Source organism: the organism of the source record quoted next, unplaced genomic scaffold (genome assembly GCF_019419815.1).
Source record: "Pyrus x bretschneideri cultivar Hongxiangsu unplaced genomic scaffold, Pyrus_bretschneideri_v1 Contig15, whole genome shotgun sequence".
In the NCBI taxonomy this organism is placed as follows: domain Eukaryota; kingdom Viridiplantae; phylum Streptophyta; class Magnoliopsida; order Rosales; family Rosaceae; genus Pyrus; species Pyrus x bretschneideri.
Window position 1 is genome coordinate 4061581 of NW_025999446.1, and position 18570 is coordinate 4080150.

The window sequence follows — 18570 nt, forward strand, 5'->3', positions numbered from 1 at the left end:
AAGGTATTTGAAACCTAGACAACACTCGTGAATGATCCCACGCACCGCCACACACGGTGGAAGTCAAGATGGAGGGTTTAGAAACTCCGAATTTTCAACATTAACTAGATGAGCTCAAATTTACATGGTAGCTAGAGCTCAACAAGGGAAACACTTTTCACAACTAGGCCGACGATAAATTCTAACCGGAAACGGTCCAATTTCATCGAAGAAAATCGGATTTCTAGGGTTCTAAACACCCAACTCTAAAATGAATACGAAAGCACAAACTAAGCATACCCACTTGAAGATTATGAAGAGTAGATGAAGTTTCATACCTCACTTGAAGGAAATCGTTGCCGGAATCATCGGAAAAATGATAAAACCGCCGAAAAAGTCGTGGGCTTTGCGACCTCGACCTGCAAATATGGAAAAGAAATGGGGAAATCTATTATCAGAGAGATGTAGGGCTCGTCAAGAGCTTTCTATGGACACCAAGATCACCCAAAACGGAGCTCGGATGAAGAAGATACAAGCGGGTCAAGTTTGGTGGGTTTATGGGTCCAATTCTCCCTAAAACGAGTGAGGCAGCTCCCCTCTCCCATTTTCTGAAACCTCCCCCCTTTTCTGGAGGTCTCACTCCAATTATAGCATTTTGGTAAAATTACCAAAATGCCACCAACTTCAAACGACTCTAACTTCTCCGTTTGGACTCGGAAATAAGAGTTGATCAAAAAGGTCGAGAAAATTAGAAATCACTAAAGTACCTCTCACTTTGTTTTTCTTAAATTTGGAGAAATAAAGAACTAGTTCCAATCAAATCTTTGAAATACGTCAAGAATAAAATAAAATAATAATTTTGGGGACGGGATATCACATATCCTTTGCTCGTGCACTAAAAGACTACTCTAGAGTTCGTCTATAGATATGATATCTTGGTCATTTGATTCCTCAATCAAACAGACAACATAGTCGTATTTCGAAGTCATGGACCTCAAAATTTTCTCGATGATCACCACATCATCCATCTTTTCTCCGTGAGTTCTCATCTTGTTAGCTATGACAAGTGTTCTTCCTAAATAGTCATCAACTGTTTCTCCATTCTTCATGTGCAGCACCTCGAACTCCTTGCGAAGAGCCTGCAATTGAGCACGTTTTACACATGCAATTCCTTGATATTTCTATTTCAAGGAGTCCTAAATGTCCTTCGCCGTGTCCTTTTTCAGAATGGTCTCCAGTATTGACCGATCTATGGATTAGAACATATAGTTCTTGGCCTTCAAATCCTTCAGCTTCAGTTCATCTAAAATCTTCTTTTATGCTTCATTGGAATCCGATCCTTCTACTGCAGCAGTGACTCCAACCTCCACCAAGTTCCAATATTCTTTGGAACGAAGGAAATTCTCCATTAGCATACTCCAATGGTCGTAGTGTCCATCAAGCCTTGGAATAGCTGGTTGCACGAAACTATTCTCAGATGCCATGGTTTTGTTTCTTCACTCAATCCCCTGGGTTGCAAACTTTCGACCAGGCCCCGTAGCGGGGCTCTGATACCAGATGTTAGAACCAGAAACTTGCAAAGAATTACTATAATGCAAAGTTCGAAAGCTTATAGAAACCAGGGAGAATTATCTTATTCATGAAAGCAATTATCATGGCTATTAAATAGCCTTACACTTGAACAGAAACAAGAAATAACAGCCCACGATTTTATAGGTCCTATAATCGTGGTAAAGACTACGTCAAAACAAGAAAATGCAGCTTGTCCCTCAAGTATAGGGATTATTGGACTCCTACGTGATTAACAACCCTAAAAATGTAGCTTGTCCCTCAAGTATAGGGATTATTGGACTCCTACGTGATTAACAACCCCAAAAACTAGGAACCCTAGCAGTAAACCTTATCAGTTAACGGCTAGAAAACTCAACAACTTCAACATTCTATGCAGAGGATGCCTTGCGAACTATGAGCTCACCCGAAGGTATTCTTTCTGATTGGTGACTTTTTACTTGCTTACTGCTGCCAATATAAATGATATTTAAAATTGGGAAGTGTTATTGGCACTCCAAAAATCTCATTCTACACTCTTCACAAGTGTATTTTTCCTTCCAAATATAGAAAGTTTGGAGTGTAGAATGAGATTTTTGGAGTGCCAATAACAATTCTCTTAAAATTTTGATGAACTTCCTTCAACACTATTTACTGATGATTCTTGGAGAATTCTGATAAAACATTTTGGTCTAGGATTATGTTTGAGATATAACAAAACCAACCAGTTGCAACTTTAATGCTAATGTTATATGGAAAGTTATGAACAAGATTTATGGATCGTACAGTTTACTGAACAGTGAACAGTTCATGTAATCCTATTGGTTGTTACATTGATTTAGTGTAGCATATGCAGAAATAGTGTTGAATTTCCCCAAACTCATGGGGAAATATGCGAGGGGAACTCTTTGTTATGCTACACCATTCGGAACATCTGGGTTTGCACAAAGCCATTGCCAAAGGTGGTGCAGGGATAGCTCTAGTTGTTTAGGACTAGAGTACAATAGGAATAGATTCAGTTTCGGCAATTTGTATGTTTGAGTTTCACCTGCTGATTACCATTGGAAATCTGTATCTTGCTGTCTTGATCTATCTGAATTATACAATCATTTTAATCAAGGCCATTTTAGACTTTGATAGCTTCGTACATCCTAATTCACTTCCGTCCTCTCCATAATATCCTTGCCTTCTCACCACCGGCCCGTCTAATTCTCATGAACTACTGAACAAGGCCAGTCCTAAGACCCCGGGCAAAATTTAAATGATACACCATTAATAGAATTGATAGGAGTTCTCAATAAATTTCAAATGAAGCAATCTCCTCTTCATTTCATTTTTCGTTCTTTTCGATTTGCAGACTTATTTCTTAAGAAACTTCATTTAATTTCTATACTAGACAAAAGAAAGAGAAAAAGAATCCTGAAAATTTAAAACTTTTCTTCGACTGGAAATTTCCACAATGCGATCACTAGATTGGATCGGGCTAGAATGCTTGTAAACTCAATCACATGACTTCCACAGTGCAATTACTGATACAATAAGTTAAGGGAATTGTAATTAGCATTCCAAAAATCTCATTCTACCCTCAAAACTTTCTATATTAGGAAAGAAAAATACACTTGTGAGGAGTGTAGAATGAGATTTTTGGAGTGCCAATAACACTTCCCTAAGTTAAATAATAGACACCATTATTGCTCCACTACTGAAATTATGTTACGAATTTCAACGTTAAAAGCAAGTCATCGAAAAGGCCACTTGTAGATGAAGAAGTGCGTGTGAAGAAACTAGTTATTAGCTATTGAGAGTAAGGTGTGTACGGGAAAAGAAAAAAAAAAAAAAAGGTGTACGAATATCACACTCCTTTAATAATTTCTTCTAGGCGAAGTTTCATACTAGATTACATTTCAGGTATACCCGCTGCAACTCGATCAATCTAATACTAATGTTGGTATGATATGATGCATTGGATTTCGGCTTTTGTACATTTGAGTTTCACCTTGAAAATGATCTGTATCTTGCTGTCTTGATCATCTATCCGAATTATCGCTTGTGCAGATCGCATCAATTCATTTGAACTTTACCCTTGCGAACATACTTAAGAGGCGGGTGCTGAGAAGTTCTTCTTTGATTAAAAAGAAAACCCAATGCTATTGGAATTTCGAAGGGCAGAATTTGGTTGTTGGGAGTAAAAGTAGGGGGAAGACGGGGAATATATTGATAAGGTAAAGGTTTCGTCCAAAAATAAAAATTACATAAAAACTAAAAATCTCCAAGTGGTGGATTCCACAAAACGCGTTGCATTTTTCAACTTTAATATTTTAGCATCAAAACAAAACTTATTGAAAAATTCCAAGTGAAAAAAGTCGACTGAGATCTAAAAGCATGCGAAAAAATTAATTAGTTTATAGAACATTGTTGACAATGGGTGGAAAACAGTGGAAAGTAATGGAGCCCATAAAACGCGTACCTTTTTTCGTGTTTTGAAACTTTGGGACGTCTTTGCCACGATTTTGTTCGGAAAAAACACTTTTCTTTTGTTCAGATACATTATTAATTTAAACTTTTTAATGTTAAGCATGTCCCTAAGAAAATGACAAACGAAAAAACACTCTAAACTGGTTTTTTTTTTTTTTTGGGTCAACACACTCTGACCTAGCCTTAGTAGCAAAATCAAAGTAAAAACTAATTCCCAAAATCCACTCTTTCTTCATCTTTCAGTTTCCTATCCAACCAAGGCGCGGTTGCGAGCATGGCTGAGTTGGTGGGCGGAGCTTTTCTCTCTTCTTTTCTCTCTGTTTTGTTCGACCGGATGGCTTCCCGTCCCGTCGTCGACTTCATCTCTGGAAAGAAAAACAACAACGAGCTGCTCATGAGGGAGTTGAAGATCAAGTTGCTCACTGCTAACAAGCTGGTGGATGATGCCGAGGAGAAGCAGATGACAAGCCCGACCGTGAGGAAGTGGCTCGACGATCTCAAAGATGCTATCTACTGTGTAGGAGAGTTGCTGGACGAGATCAACACTGAAGCTCTTCGACGCCGGCTGGAAGGTGACGATAACCATTCTCCTGCAGCTAGCAGCAGCACAAGCCGGATCATGAGATCAGTATTCAAGTCTTCTTCTCCGTCCGATGAATTTCACAACTCTCTCGAATCGAAGATATCAAACATTCTGCGCGTGTTAGATCTCATTCTCAATGAAAAAGATGTTCTTGGTCTGAAGGAAGGTTCTCCAGATAGACCCCAAGAAAGAACTCGTCAAACTACTTCTCGATTCGATGAGGCTGGCGTCTTCGGAAGGGAAAAGGACAGAGAAACGATCCTTGAAGCGTTACGTTCGGATCATCCGACTGGCCCTAGGATAGGAGTGCTTCCCATTGTGGGCATGGGAGGGATCGGAAAGTCCACCCTTGCTCAACTGGTGTACAAAGATGTAAAGGTTGACTTTGGCGTCCAAGCATGGGTTTGGGTCGGACAAGAATTTGATATTCTTCAAATAGCACAAACAATATATGGGAGGATCACGGATCAAACTTGCGGGATCACAGATCTGGATCTGCTTTCTGAAAAATTGGAGGCGATTTTGACAGGAAAGAAGTTCCTCTTCGTTCTTGATGATGTCTGGAGTGAGGATTATCTTCATTGGAATGACTTGATGGCTCACTTCAATCGTTGCGGAGTACATGGAAGTAGGATCATTGTTACAACACGCCTCCGACGTGTTGCATCTATCACCGGCACTCTTTCAGCACATTATCTGTTGGAGATATCCGAGGACGATTCTTGGTTGTTATTTGCAAAGCATGCCTTCACGGATGCCAGTGTTATTACTGCACATCCGTATCTTGAAGTCATTGGAAGGCAAATTGTTAAGAAGTGTCAAGGCCTTCCTTTAGCCATAAAATCATTAGGGGGCCTATTACACTCTGTTTTGAATCCAAAGCAATGGGAAAACATATTGAAGAGTGATTTATGGGAGTTGTCAAACAATAGGGTTTTGCCGGCTCTATGGTTAAGTTACCATTATTTGCCTCTGCATCTCAAGCGTTGTTTTGCTTACTGTGCAATATTTCCTAAAGGTTACGCATTTCGATCTGCAAAGTTAATCTTATTGTGGATGGCTGAAGACCTCTTACAACCCCACGAGAAGGAGGTATTGGAAGATGTTGGAAGTCACTACTGCGATATTTTATTATCAAGGTCTTTCTTTCAACATTCGGTAAACGAGTATGGTCAGTCATGTTTCACCATGCATGACCTTATCAATGATTTAGCAAAGTTTGTATCTGGAGAGTTTTGTTTGAGATTGGAGGACGACCATCGGACAGTCAATAGAAATATATGCAGAACTCGTCATGTTTCTTTCATGGGGTTTGCCGATCAAAGCATTCAGAACTTCGAGGCGCTATATGAGGCTAAGCATTTGCACACCTTTCTACAACTACGTTCAGCAAGTCCTTCAGTAAGTTTTAATGCCAGCCATAAGTTGATGCTGAGAAACGAACTTGTAGATCTATTGCCAGTTCTACGATGTTTAAGAGTGCTCAGTTTATCAAAAAGCAGTATTGTTGAGTTGCCTAGCTCAATTGGCAACTTAAAACAATTAAGGCATTTGGATGTGTCTTACACTTCTCTAAGAGAATTACCTGAGACGGTGTGCACCTTGTACAATTTACAGACCATATTGTTGTCCTGTTGTTTTCAACTTACTCAACTACCAACTGAACTGGGGAAACTAATCAACTTGCGCCATCTCAGTATCAGAAGAACAAATGTCAAAAAGATGCCTCCAGGGATGTGTAATTTGAAAAATCTCCAAACATTAAGCGATTTTGTGGTGGACAAACAAACAGGTCAAAGGACTGGAGAGTTAAAGGAGCTTCAGCATTTGCGCAAAAGACTTGCAATCTCAGGAGTTGGTAACATTCACCATGAGGGAAATGGTTTGGAAGCAGATATCATGAAAAACAAGGAGTATCTGGACCAACTTGTTTTGAGATGGGGAAGAGGTGATGCATACTTTTTGAGATGGGGAAGAGGTGAAGATAATGACACCAGTGATCATGGTCCAGAAAATGACAGAGAAGTGCTCAACAACCTCCGACCTCATACAAACCTCAAACAACTTGAGATTGAATCTTATGGGGGTTTAAGATTTCCAGGTTGGTTAGGAGATCCATCTTTCTCTAAACTATTTTGTATTCGACTTACAGATTGCAAACATTGCCGCTTATTGCCAGCACTTGGGCAATTACCTTCCCTCAAGAAGCTTTGTATTGAAGGGCTGAAGAACGTGGTGGAGATTGGTAGTGAGTTTTACGGTACTGACACTTGTGGGATTACTCCATTTAGATCTCTAGAACAATTGTCCTTCAGAAATATGTTGGAGTGCGAAAAGTGGTCATATTATGATGGAAGCATAGGCAACACGACAATAATGTTTCCCAATCTTCGTCGGCTTGAACTGAAACTTTGTCCCAAGCTGACTGAGATGTTACCGTTGGAGAAGCTGCCAAGACTTGAAAGGGTAGGATTGTGGGCGCTGAAATCCTTCAATGGTTCACTTTCACATGTGGAATCGACATGCCCTAAATTCCCCTCCCTCAGTTACTTGCACATTGAAGGATGTCCAAATTTTGTATGTTTTCCAGATGGAGGGATGGATGCGCCCCAATTGGAGTATCTGCATATCAATGGATGCGAGAAATTGAGGTCATTGCCAGAACAAATGCATACCCTTCTACCATCTCTTCAGAATTTGATGGTAATTGGCTGCCCAGAAGTGGAATCATTTCCTCAAGGAGGGTTGGCGTCAAATATACAAGACCTTTCTTTTCAGTGTTGTAGAAAACTCGCTGCAAACCGCTCACTGTGGGGTTTAACAAGACTCAACTCTCTTAGACATTTGAAAATCAGATTCAGTGAAGAAGGTGGAGAAGAAATGGGATGTTCGTTTCCGGAAGAGGGTTTACTGCCCGCCACTCTCACTCGTCTCTCCATCTACAATCTCCCGAATCTTACAACCATCCAAGGCAAGGTTTTGAGACAACTCACCTCTCTTGAAGTTTTCACGATACACCAATGCCCTGAGCTCCAGGGCTTTCCAGAAGAAGCGCCCAAATCTCTGAAAAGCTTGACTATTTGGGAGTGCCGTAATCTCGGGAGATTGCCAAGAGAATGGCTTCCCAAATCTCTTTCTGGACTGAAAATCCAGCGGTGTCCACTGCTAGAAGAACGATTCCGAAGAGAGACAGGGGAAGATTGGCCCAAGATTGCTCACATCACCAACATAGATATAGAATGTTCTTGAAGTTGGTACTTGCCGAATTCTCTCTCTCAGGTGTATGTATGTGGGTGTCTATATGTATTTACATATCATCTGAATGGCCAAAAACACTTTAGTTGGGTACTATTCTGATGGGGTTTTTTTTTAGTATGTTTGGTTAGTGTTCCAACTCCAGGCTCCAGCAGCACATGCTCATTGTCATTGTATGTATCAAGCTGTCTCGATCCATCCGATTTGTGCCGTCAGTTAATCAAAGGCTATTTATTTAGACTTATCAATTGATAGCATCTTACATTTGACATCTTAATTGGTCAGACTTATTGTGTAAGGACTTCCACACCAATAACACAATGTCATGTGTAAGTGACATTGTTACTTTGAATTTGATCTATGTAATTAGTGAATTTTTTTAGGGCCAAGCCAAACTATGCTACCAAAAGAAAATGATGGAGAATTAGGAATAGAAGCTCCTACAGTCATTTGTGTAAGGACTTACATGCACCACGTCGGACGCCATGGTGGCATTTCAGACCGCATAACACATTGTCAGGTAGAAGCGTCTCCAAATGGCATTACGTTATTAGTCTAGGATAGCATGGTAGGGGCAAACCCGATGCAAGTAAGTCCTTGTAAGAAGGTAAACTTCGAACACAGAATGAATCCATTGCCAACTAAGTATCACTCTTTGGTTACACTGTTTGCTTTCTTTCCAAGTCCAACAATAATTCACACACTATGCCTACAGCTGAAATCGATATCTGGATGATCAAACAAAACCAATCATTGAAGGAAATTCGAGAGGACTGGTAATTTTCTCCAAATCTAACGTGGTAAAAATTTCATGATTCACTTACAAAAGCTCGAAGCACCATATTTTGGATCCTCAGCTCGTCGCACTTTTTCAAGGGGTTTGCTTCTGAAACTCCTAAGCAGGTTCATAAAGGCCTAACATATGCCCAACAAATACATCGCATGGCTGCAACCTGTACCACGAAACTCTTACTAAAATCTTTGCACCCAGTGTAGCAATGATATACGAACAAATGATCACAATGGTTTTGTTTAGAAATTTAGTCATCACCTTGCCATGGACTTCATATTTGATAGGGCCATCAAGTTTCAGCTCCTAATGCCATCAACTTGGTCATTGTTTGATTAATGGCTGGCACTGTGAAGGACAAAAGTGAAGAGTTTACATTCGGCATCGCATGATCCCTGTCAAACTTTAACCATCAGCAGATGCCAATTTCATTGAAAACGCAAAGCTTAAATCCAATTACTGCTCAACTAAAACCACGTTACCAAACACTAGCAAGAATCATAAATCCGAAAAAAACCCAAGAAATTCGAAGTTTCACGCTTACAATCCACACAAACTTCACTTGGGCTTACAGAAAACACGAGCAAACAGTATAATTTGTGGCAAAGTATGTATAAAAATCTGGTTTTGACAAATCATCAAACACGTGGTGTGCATCGAGCACCCAGTCTCAGGGAATGGAGAGCGACAGAGTTTACTTGTGTAGCAGATGATGAATGGGTCCGGATTTACATTCTCAGCTCATAGTGGTTTCACCTCTGAACTGTGTTGATAATTTTTTATATACAAATAATTTTCTTATCCGGACGTTGATGTTTGAAATTCATCCGACTTCCACGGCCGATCAGTCGGCTTGTTACATTTTAGGATGAAAGTTATGCTTTAGTGCTCGTTTGGACGTGCTACTCTGTAAAATGCTTTTATTCACGAACGTTTTTTATCGTATCACTTTTACGATGAAGCAGTTTGTTGTTTGGTAGGCAACCAAGTGTTTTGTATTGTATAAAAGCGCTTTTGAAATTAAAGAGAGTTCTTGTCTGTCAAATGAAAAAGCATTTTCACTAATAATAAATTAATGGCTACATATACAAACCAACACTGGCCGTTCAACTAAGTAATCTAAGGTGATAATTTTGACCATTCTAGACAAAACAATAAGGGCTTGACTCACAATACTCACTTCACTTGTAAGTACAACACCGCCATCATTTGCTCAGGCCTATTCCTCAAAGATCTCGCATAAAACTTGTCCTGCATTACGAAAAAAAATAAGTCAAATAATTAACGTACTTGCCAAAATAGTTGTGTCGTGCACAGCTTATATACTAATGGAAATCAAATAAAGAATTATATTCCTACCGAGAAGATAAGTCGGTATCACTCATAAGCCAGAAGAAGACTACCGTCATTAGTGCAATGTAACCTCCAACTCCAAGGACAATGCCATTAATAAAAATCAAGGGTGGTTCGGTATGGGATCCCATACCAAAATCTTTGTTCTGATTCTCAAACCGAAATTTTTGATAATCCCAATTTCAATATCGATCCCAAACCAATATTTCGGGAATCTCAATTTTCCGGAATCCCGAAATAGTTTCGGGATTTCGAGACAAATCGGGAATCCCGAAATGGTTTTAGGCTTTTGGATAAAAATTTGATATATTATGCTTTTGGGCTAAAATTCAACCTTTTATATTGAAAAATTGACATATAAGCAGGCCCAATCTGCCTCTTTGTTTCTACTAATCTGCCAATCTGCACAATTGCCTATTCAAAAGCAATGTGCCAATCTGACAATCTTTCTTGCAAGAAATTTCCATGTGGTGCTGAGTACGAGTAGGATGAAAGTCTCAAGAACCAACACCTGCTCTTTAAACAGAACAAATAACAGAAAAAGATAACTCTCTAGACTTGATGCAGTAGATAGATGCCCACGAAGAAGACTAAAATCAAATTCTATTCTATAAACAACCCAGCTCCTCAATGGAAACAACCTTGAAACACTTATTACTTTAGTCTAAAGAAGGAGGCGCAATTGCACTGTAGAAATGAACAGTGTTTTGGACCACATTTCAGTTTATTTACAAAGCTGCCACTGTCTCTCTCTGCCGCTGATCTTGATGCCGCGTGTTGATGATCGTGGAAAGGCAGGGTGCGATCGTTACTTTACCATTCTCTTCATCATTCTCTTTCTCTCTCCCTCAGTTTCAATCTGCTCACCTAAAATCCCCAGATCAAACATCCTCCATCTCAAATAAAAAAACCTTCCCCCTTTAAAACCTATAGAATCAACACTCATGGAATAATCAGGGATTTTTGTTGAGGTAATTTTATTTTTTCCTCTTCTGTAATTTGTTTCTGTTAGTTTATTGTTCGTGAATTTTAATGGGAAAATTTGAAATAGATCCAATTTTATAGACTATCTTTTGAAATAGGTCCAATTTTTAGTGACTTTTGATTTTTTAAATAGGTCCAATTTTTAGTTACTTTGGACCCATTTCAAAAAACCCTAATTTTAATTTTTCTATTTTCTGACTTGGAAGAGTCGACCTTCAGGTGATAAAATCTTGATGTGACCATCACATCTCACAACGATGAAATCGCACAGGGCTTCTTTGATTTTTGTCAAACTCCGACCACGACCAGTGTCGGGTAAGCTATCGACTACCCCCTCTTCATCTTCTTTTTCTTGTTCTGCTTCTCCATGCGCATTCCAATTTGACTGTTTGTGTTTTGGATGCATCTTGATTTCCTTAGTATGTTTAGACGGTTCGGATGCGCCTAATAAACAAAACTAATTTGCCTCGCGCGTTTAGTCATCACCTTCCTTCGTCTATAACCTCACGCAGAGACAAAGCTCCCCCAAAACCCTAAACGCCCAAAGGTAATTTTGTTTAATTTTTCAATTAGTTTTAATTATTTGACGAATCCCATTCATTCTTTTTCTACTCTAAATGTGTATAATTTTTTGCAGTATTAATCACAAAGCTACAGAACTGAAATTGCAAACGTTATCCATGGCTCGCTTCAAAAATGTAAGCTTGAAATTTTTAGGTTCTGTTTGGTTGTTGAGAAAACTGAATCAAAGAGGGTTTTTTTTTTTGTTAATTTTCTCGGAAACGTAGTTGATTGTTGTGTTTCTGAAAATTTGAAAACAGAAGAAGGTGTTTGTGAAGTCGGTTTCGATGAAATGATGTTTGATATGGTTAAACATATATATTCAAGATTTTGATCTCTGTGTGATTTGGCAATACTACTTTTCACCTAATATTCCTCTCTCTCTCTCTCTCTCTCTCTCTCTCTCTCTCTCATGAAGTCGCTTATTGCATTAAAAAAAGGTTCCCAGTTAATCAAGTATAGCCGGAAAGGGAAGCCAAAACTTTGTCCATTCAGAATTTCTACTATGACTAATTTCCTTTACATTAGGATATTGGATTCATTTCATACGAATAAGTTTTTTATCTTACATCTTCTTCCAACTGCGCATCTCCACGATCATTACTAGATATCTTAATCGCTTGAATGGCTTCATTTTTCGTATCTTTAACAGGATGAAACCACACTAATCTGGTTTAGGGATTTAGGGTTTTTGAGTTAGTTTTTGTGAAGGTCATTTTTTGATTTTAGGCACACTATAATCGATTACGAGTTTTGGGATCCTAAACACTTTGAAATGGTTTCCAGAAAAGACATCTTTCTAAAGGCGAGTAGCGACACTGTCAATTTCCTCAACCAATCTTCACTGGAATTTTCTCCGTCATCCTATATATTGCAGCATTAACACATTTGATAAGAAATTTTCAGTTTCTGGCCACTTAAGATGGCAGGAAAATGGACACAATAAATTATCCATGGTCTTTATCATAGCTGAGAATTGGAAAGTGCCTGAAATTAATAGTTATTAAACTCTTCCTTTTTGTTTGAAATGCGGGTGGTGTTGGACAAATGGGATAAAAGAAATGGTTGTTGCCTGAAAATTCTGTATTATTTTAAAGAATATATAAAGATTAGTTTATAGGTGTATGCACTTAATATTGGATATATGGTATTTTTCAGGTTATTTGACATACAATTGCATATAATCTCAATTTTCTCCTACAGATTTTATCTGAGCTTCGGAATCGTTGAAAATTTTGTCTAAATAATAAATTAATTGAAATGGTTATTAGTAATGAATGAGGTGTTTACTGTGTTTTTTTGGTGTGTACAGATGGTATGTTGCTAACGAAGGCAAAAACAAGATGCAGTTTGCTGCATATAGAAAACGGAGGTTAGTTTGATTCCAACTCCTTTTTTTCAATTTATTTGAATAGAAAATTGGTAAGTTCGAGTCCAATTTGATTATTTCTTGCTTTTCTACTGCCTGTCTGCTCTCCCCCTTTCTTGCTACCGTCCATTGCTCTATTAAAAAAAAAAAATTAAATAAAAAAAAATAAAAAAATAAAAAAATAAAAACCATTTGCCAAACCCGCCAAAGCCACAAGAAAAGACAAGTAGAATTTTATGTTCTCTACCCACTTTTATTCATGATTGCTGTTGGCTTCCATTTTTTAGAAAGGAAAAGTCCCGCTCTTCTTGGACAATACCATCTTTCTCAAAACATGGATTCGGAAAGACATCTGACAGAATTTATTTTGAGTCTAAATTATTAAATTAGGAGAGCTAAGAAGATATTAATAACTCTGATTTTCTCTTTTGGCTACCACCTTGCTCTCCATTTCTCTTTTTCCTCCTGCTCTGCTACTTTTTCAGTGTTACAACCTCTATGCAAAAAACACATTGTATGTGTTTTGCATGTTTTTGTTCATGCTTCTATTCTTTGTTGTCATTGTGGTGACTCTGAATGGAATTCTCAGTTATCTATTCCTCTGCAATACATGATGCATCTTATTTTTGTTCATTGACAGATGATGCCACATGCTTGAGATTTTTATGCCATCACTATGTTGGTTCTTTTATGATTGTTATTATTTGTTTTAAAATGTGTATGTTGTGTGTGCACAGATTAGAGCAGGGATCCATGATTTAAATTCAAATTAATCCTCACATCAAACTTAGTTAAGTTCAATGTTGTTTTTTGAAACTTTGTATGCTGTTACCAATAATGTTAAGTTTAAATCATTTTATCATAACATTATGTATTTAAATTTAACTAATAATGTTAAGTAATAAAACGACGTAACAAAACAACATTCATTGAGACACGCCAAAAACAAGAATCTTCATTAACGTTATTAATAAACCAATCAATATTTCATAATTTTTTGCATGTAAGTGTACTAATATCGATCCAAAGCCGCATGGCCTACCTGTGTGGTCAAATCTTTTGATAGAACAATCACTCGACGTTTTCAATGTACATAGCATTAATCTTTAGTACATTAATTCAAATAAAATTGTGGCTCAAGGGAACAGTTAATGATCCACATGGCATCAAAGTATCTTACTCAATTGTATATTACACATGTGTATTGCATTATGTGTGTGAATACCTTTTTTCACCGTCAATCTATATTAGTTTTGAATTCTGAGTTGATTTAACTAACAGGTTTCTTTTTATTTCAGATTAATTTGGTTCTCGCTAAATGAATCAAAGATCATAAGACTAGAACCAATGGTTTCCAAAAAAGGTTGGTTCTTGAATATTTTCATTTATGCTTTTTCAGTTCTTTGAATGGACTTCCTATAATCCAAAATGAGCTATTGAACAACTCTTTTGCTACATTGTGTTTGCAAATCAATATTTAGGCTAATAATTGAAGGCTGATTCTTTTTTGTTGAAAAATGTAATCTGGATTCTTAAACTGTGGTGGTTAATGTAGTTTTTAGGTGAATTTTTCGGGTGGGGGAGAAGGGGTGGGTGGGGGCTTTAAATTGTTATTCTCAATTGGTATATAAATATGTGCAAAACATGGATATCATGGAAGAATTCAAATGTTTTTTCTGCATTATGTTGGAGAGCATGATCATTTTCTGTTTACACATCACAAAGTTTGTTTTGAGTACTTCTCACGCCATTGAGGCACAAATGTTCTTCCTGCATTAGTTAATGTTCTTTATATCAAAATTTAATAAATTCAATTTTCCTTTGTATCCAAATATGTATTAAAGTAATTGTGATTCAAGTTTGTTTATGTCTGCTTTCCAAGATTTATTTTTTGTTTACATGTCGTACTCCGTTTATGAATGATTTTTGGTTAACTGAAAGAATGCTTTTCATTCTTGGTTTTCAGGACTTTATCTACCGTTTACAAGTCAACCCCATAATACCAAAGTACAAGAGAAGCAAAGATTTGAGGTGATTTTTGCTCTAACTTATTTAGATTTTATATTCTGGGTTAATTATCAGCCGGATTCTGTTGCTAGATTTAGAATTGTTATTTGGTACCACTGCTGCCACCTGCCGCTTCAGTTTTCATATCCAAATGCCACAAAATGCTAATTTTAAATTCTAGGTTATGGGTAAGCATTATTATTTGGAGGCACAAATTATTTTCAGCCGCTAAACCAAGTTCTAAATCTTTTTTTGTGTAGTTTACATTAGGCTATCCAAGCCCTATTTTAAATGTATGATTGGTTTGCATGAAATGAATGAAAAAGAGAGTCAGAATACCCTGTGAGATGACCGATTCCAGAAACCATTTTAAATAAAACGTATCAAAAGTGTTGAACGGAGAGCTAAAAGATTATTTGCATGGAAAACAGATTTCACTTTGTTTTCTTTACTCAAAGTGCTTTTATTTAATCCGGTTCTGTTTCGGTTACGTGGTTGATGATTCGCAGCGACTAAGAATTGTTTCCTAAGAAATCTATTGAGCTAAGTTCTTTTGGTGGGAAATTAGGGTTGCTGATGTTAGCAATGGATTGAGTCTTTCTGTTTGGTATGATTATATCTCTGAACAAGCATTAATAAATAGAACGATTTTGATCAATAGTTTTATTCGGTCAACATTCAAACTCCCATTGTAGAGCAAACTATAACTCAAACTCCCATTGTAGAACAAACTAGAAGTCAAACTCCCATTCCAGATCAAACTATGAGTCACACCCCTATTTCAGAGCAAACTGGGAACGAGGAGAAGCAATAGGGCATGGCTATTTCCGGGGCATCGGTCGTTTTGAGATTCTGGTGTAATTAGGTTTGAACATTCTGCTCTCTGCTTCTTGATTTATATATATCTCGAATTTCTCTCAATTGCTAATGGATTTATCTTCTTGGGAAATTTCAGAAAGTCAGGTCGTGTGAGGAAGAAGCTGGTTTGTTGCCATTTTTAGGTATATAATTATGTGCCCTGATAGCATATTCAAAGCCTATTTAGTTATATGGGTTTTTTTATTTATCTTTCTAAAGCTTTTGTGCCTGTATTTTAAATATGTGATTGATAATTACTTAGCACGATAATTGTCAAGCATTTGATCGTTATTGATGAATACAAAATCTTCATTCACAAATCACAAGTATATGATGAGCTATTTAGAAATTCGGCATTTTCGTCATCCAATTCAATAGCATTGGGGATACTATGCTAGAATTCTATTACAGCTCCAGTTAAGAGATGTGAAGCATGAAGAATATCTCTTTAGGAAGTGTTAGCTAATCCGGTTAATTGGTCAACGAAATTAGCCATTTCTGTCATCTAGATTGGATGAGCTAGGAAGAATGTTAGAATGATTGGTCATATTCGTTAGCCCTACGTTTTTTTTATTGCATAATGATGGAATTGACACGTTATTTAGTCATAGTAATTGATGTAATAAGTACGTATCAACTGCCGCATTCACTCATCTATCCTTCTCTTCATTTAGGTAAAATGTATCTTATTCGTGCAGTTCAAGGTGATGCGTTCAAGTCCTGCAGCAACGCGGGCACATTTTCTAGTATTCTCTATAATTGTCGTTGAAGCACAACTTCAGATGTCAATAATTAATAAAGAACCACTTATTGAACAATTTCTATAAACTACCAGATGTTAAAGAATAAAATCAAACGAAATAACCAACTCTGCAAAACACACAATCTCTACATAACCAAATATGCCTGATGATGCCTGAGGTGGGTTGTGGAAGGCCGAGGAAGAAGTCAACTCTGCAAACAAAATTAATTCCAAACCCTAAATTAAATTTCAAAAGGAAGACAGAAATTAGATTTCAAAACACTAAATTAAATTAATTACCAAATTAGATTTCATAACGAATTGTTCAAATCAAGGTTTCTTTTCTTGTTCTAAATAGTAAAAGAAATCATGATTTCACACCAGGAAGGATAAATCATACATAATTCATATTGGAGATGCATTCGCATAGCCTATAAGAATATATACATAACCATAATCGGTTGAAAAGAACGAATGGGGTACCTCGCTAAAATCCATATAAATGAATTCAAGTAGACAATCAAGATAATTGATTTCTATAAAGAGAAACCATCAAAGCTCACAACTAACTGGTAGACGACAAGGATCCTAAACACGATAAAAAGAAGGAAAATGTTTTACAAGGAACAAAGAAGCAAAAGTAAAAAAGCTCTGATTGCAAAAGGTATTTTAGAAAACATTTACGTCAGGCTCCCTGCCCCCTTTTAACCTCTCATTCCCTCTATAATCTCTCCATCGATTCAAAATCCCTAATTCAAAAAGCCCTAATTCAGAAATCCTAATTTCAGAAATTCCTAATTCAGAAACCCAAATTCAAAATCCCTAATCGAATTTGGAATCAAACAATTTGTATGAACTTTGGTTGAGTTTATTGCAGGAATTTCTTACCTTTTGCAGTGAGAAGGAGTACGGACTGAGACCGAGAGCTTGATTCAGGAGTCGGATTCGGGTGGGTAGATTCAGGTGAAGGCGCGATTCAAGTGAGGAGTGAGGACCGAGAGGAATGAGGACTGGTGGTGTGGGTAGATTCGAGATTCAGGCGACGGATGTGGGAGGAGGAGAGACAAATCGCAAATCGGCAAGGAGAATGGTGAAGTTTGAGTCTGAGGTGAGAACCTGAGGTGAGCATCGAGAGACCGAGAGAGAGCGAGTCAGAGACTTTGATAACTTTGATTTATATTCAACGGTTGAGATTAAATCTCAACATAATCCAACGACTATTAAAATTCTAAATATATATTTAAAAATTAAATAATAAATATATATATTTTTTGGTTTGGTTTGGGATTATCGAAATCCCAAAAACTTGAGATCGATTCCCATACCGAAATTTCGGGATCGGTTCAATATTAGGTACCGAAATTTTCGGGAATTTCGGTTTGGTTTCGGGAATTTTTCGGTTCTGTTTGGGATTTTTGGGATTTTTTTCCAGCCCTAGTAAAGATCTCCTCAGTTTTCAGTTGTCTGGCTGTGCAAAAAGATAAGGACTTAAAGCTGAGCCTTGGTGTAACCCTACAATTATATGTAAAAGTTTTCGGTTTGTCCTTCATGAGTTCTTACTACAATCATTGCTCCTTTGTACATATTTTTTATTGCTTAGATATATGCTACTCATCTTCTTTTCTTCTCTAGAATCCGCCAAAAAAATTCTCTTGTGACCCTATTATACGCTTTTGCTAAATCTATAAAGTCCATATTCAATTTCTTTTCATATCTATATATTGTTCTAGCGATCTTCATAAGAGATAAATTGTCTCCATGGTTGAGCGCCCTGGTATGACCCGAATTGATTGTTTGGGACCTATGTCTCTTGCCTCAGTCTATGCTCAATTACTCTCTTCCAAAGCTTTATTGTATGACTCATTAACTTAATACTTCTATAGTTCATGCAAATTTGTGTGTCGCACTTATTTTGTACATTGTCACAAAAATGCTTCTTTTCCACTCATTTGGTACATTCTTCTTTTTCAAAATCTTATGGTAAATCACCTCACAAACTCATGCTTCATCTTCTGAATATGGAATTGTTAGCACTCGAAAAATCTCATTTTATACTCCTCATAAGT

General features: G+C 37.3%; 1 protein-coding gene and 1 long non-coding RNA gene across 2 annotated transcripts; both read left to right on the top strand.

Annotated features, from left to right (window-relative positions):
- Positions 1-4110: 4110 nt before the first annotated feature.
- On the top strand, positions 4111-8083 carry LOC125475536 (putative disease resistance protein At3g14460). Its single transcript, XM_048580375.1, has one exon. It carries the CDS (start codon positions 4277-4279, stop codon positions 7832-7834), a length of 3558 nt encoding a protein of 1185 aa, XP_048436332.1. The 5' UTR covers positions 4111-4276; the 3' UTR covers positions 7835-8083.
- Positions 8084-12818: 4735 nt separating this feature from the next.
- Positions 12819-14924, top strand: LOC125475538. Its single transcript, XR_007256897.1, has 3 exons — positions 12819-12900; positions 14196-14260; positions 14864-14924. It is a non-coding gene; the product is annotated as an uncharacterized LOC125475538 (long non-coding RNA).
- The last annotated feature ends 3646 nt before the right edge of the window (positions 14925-18570 follow it).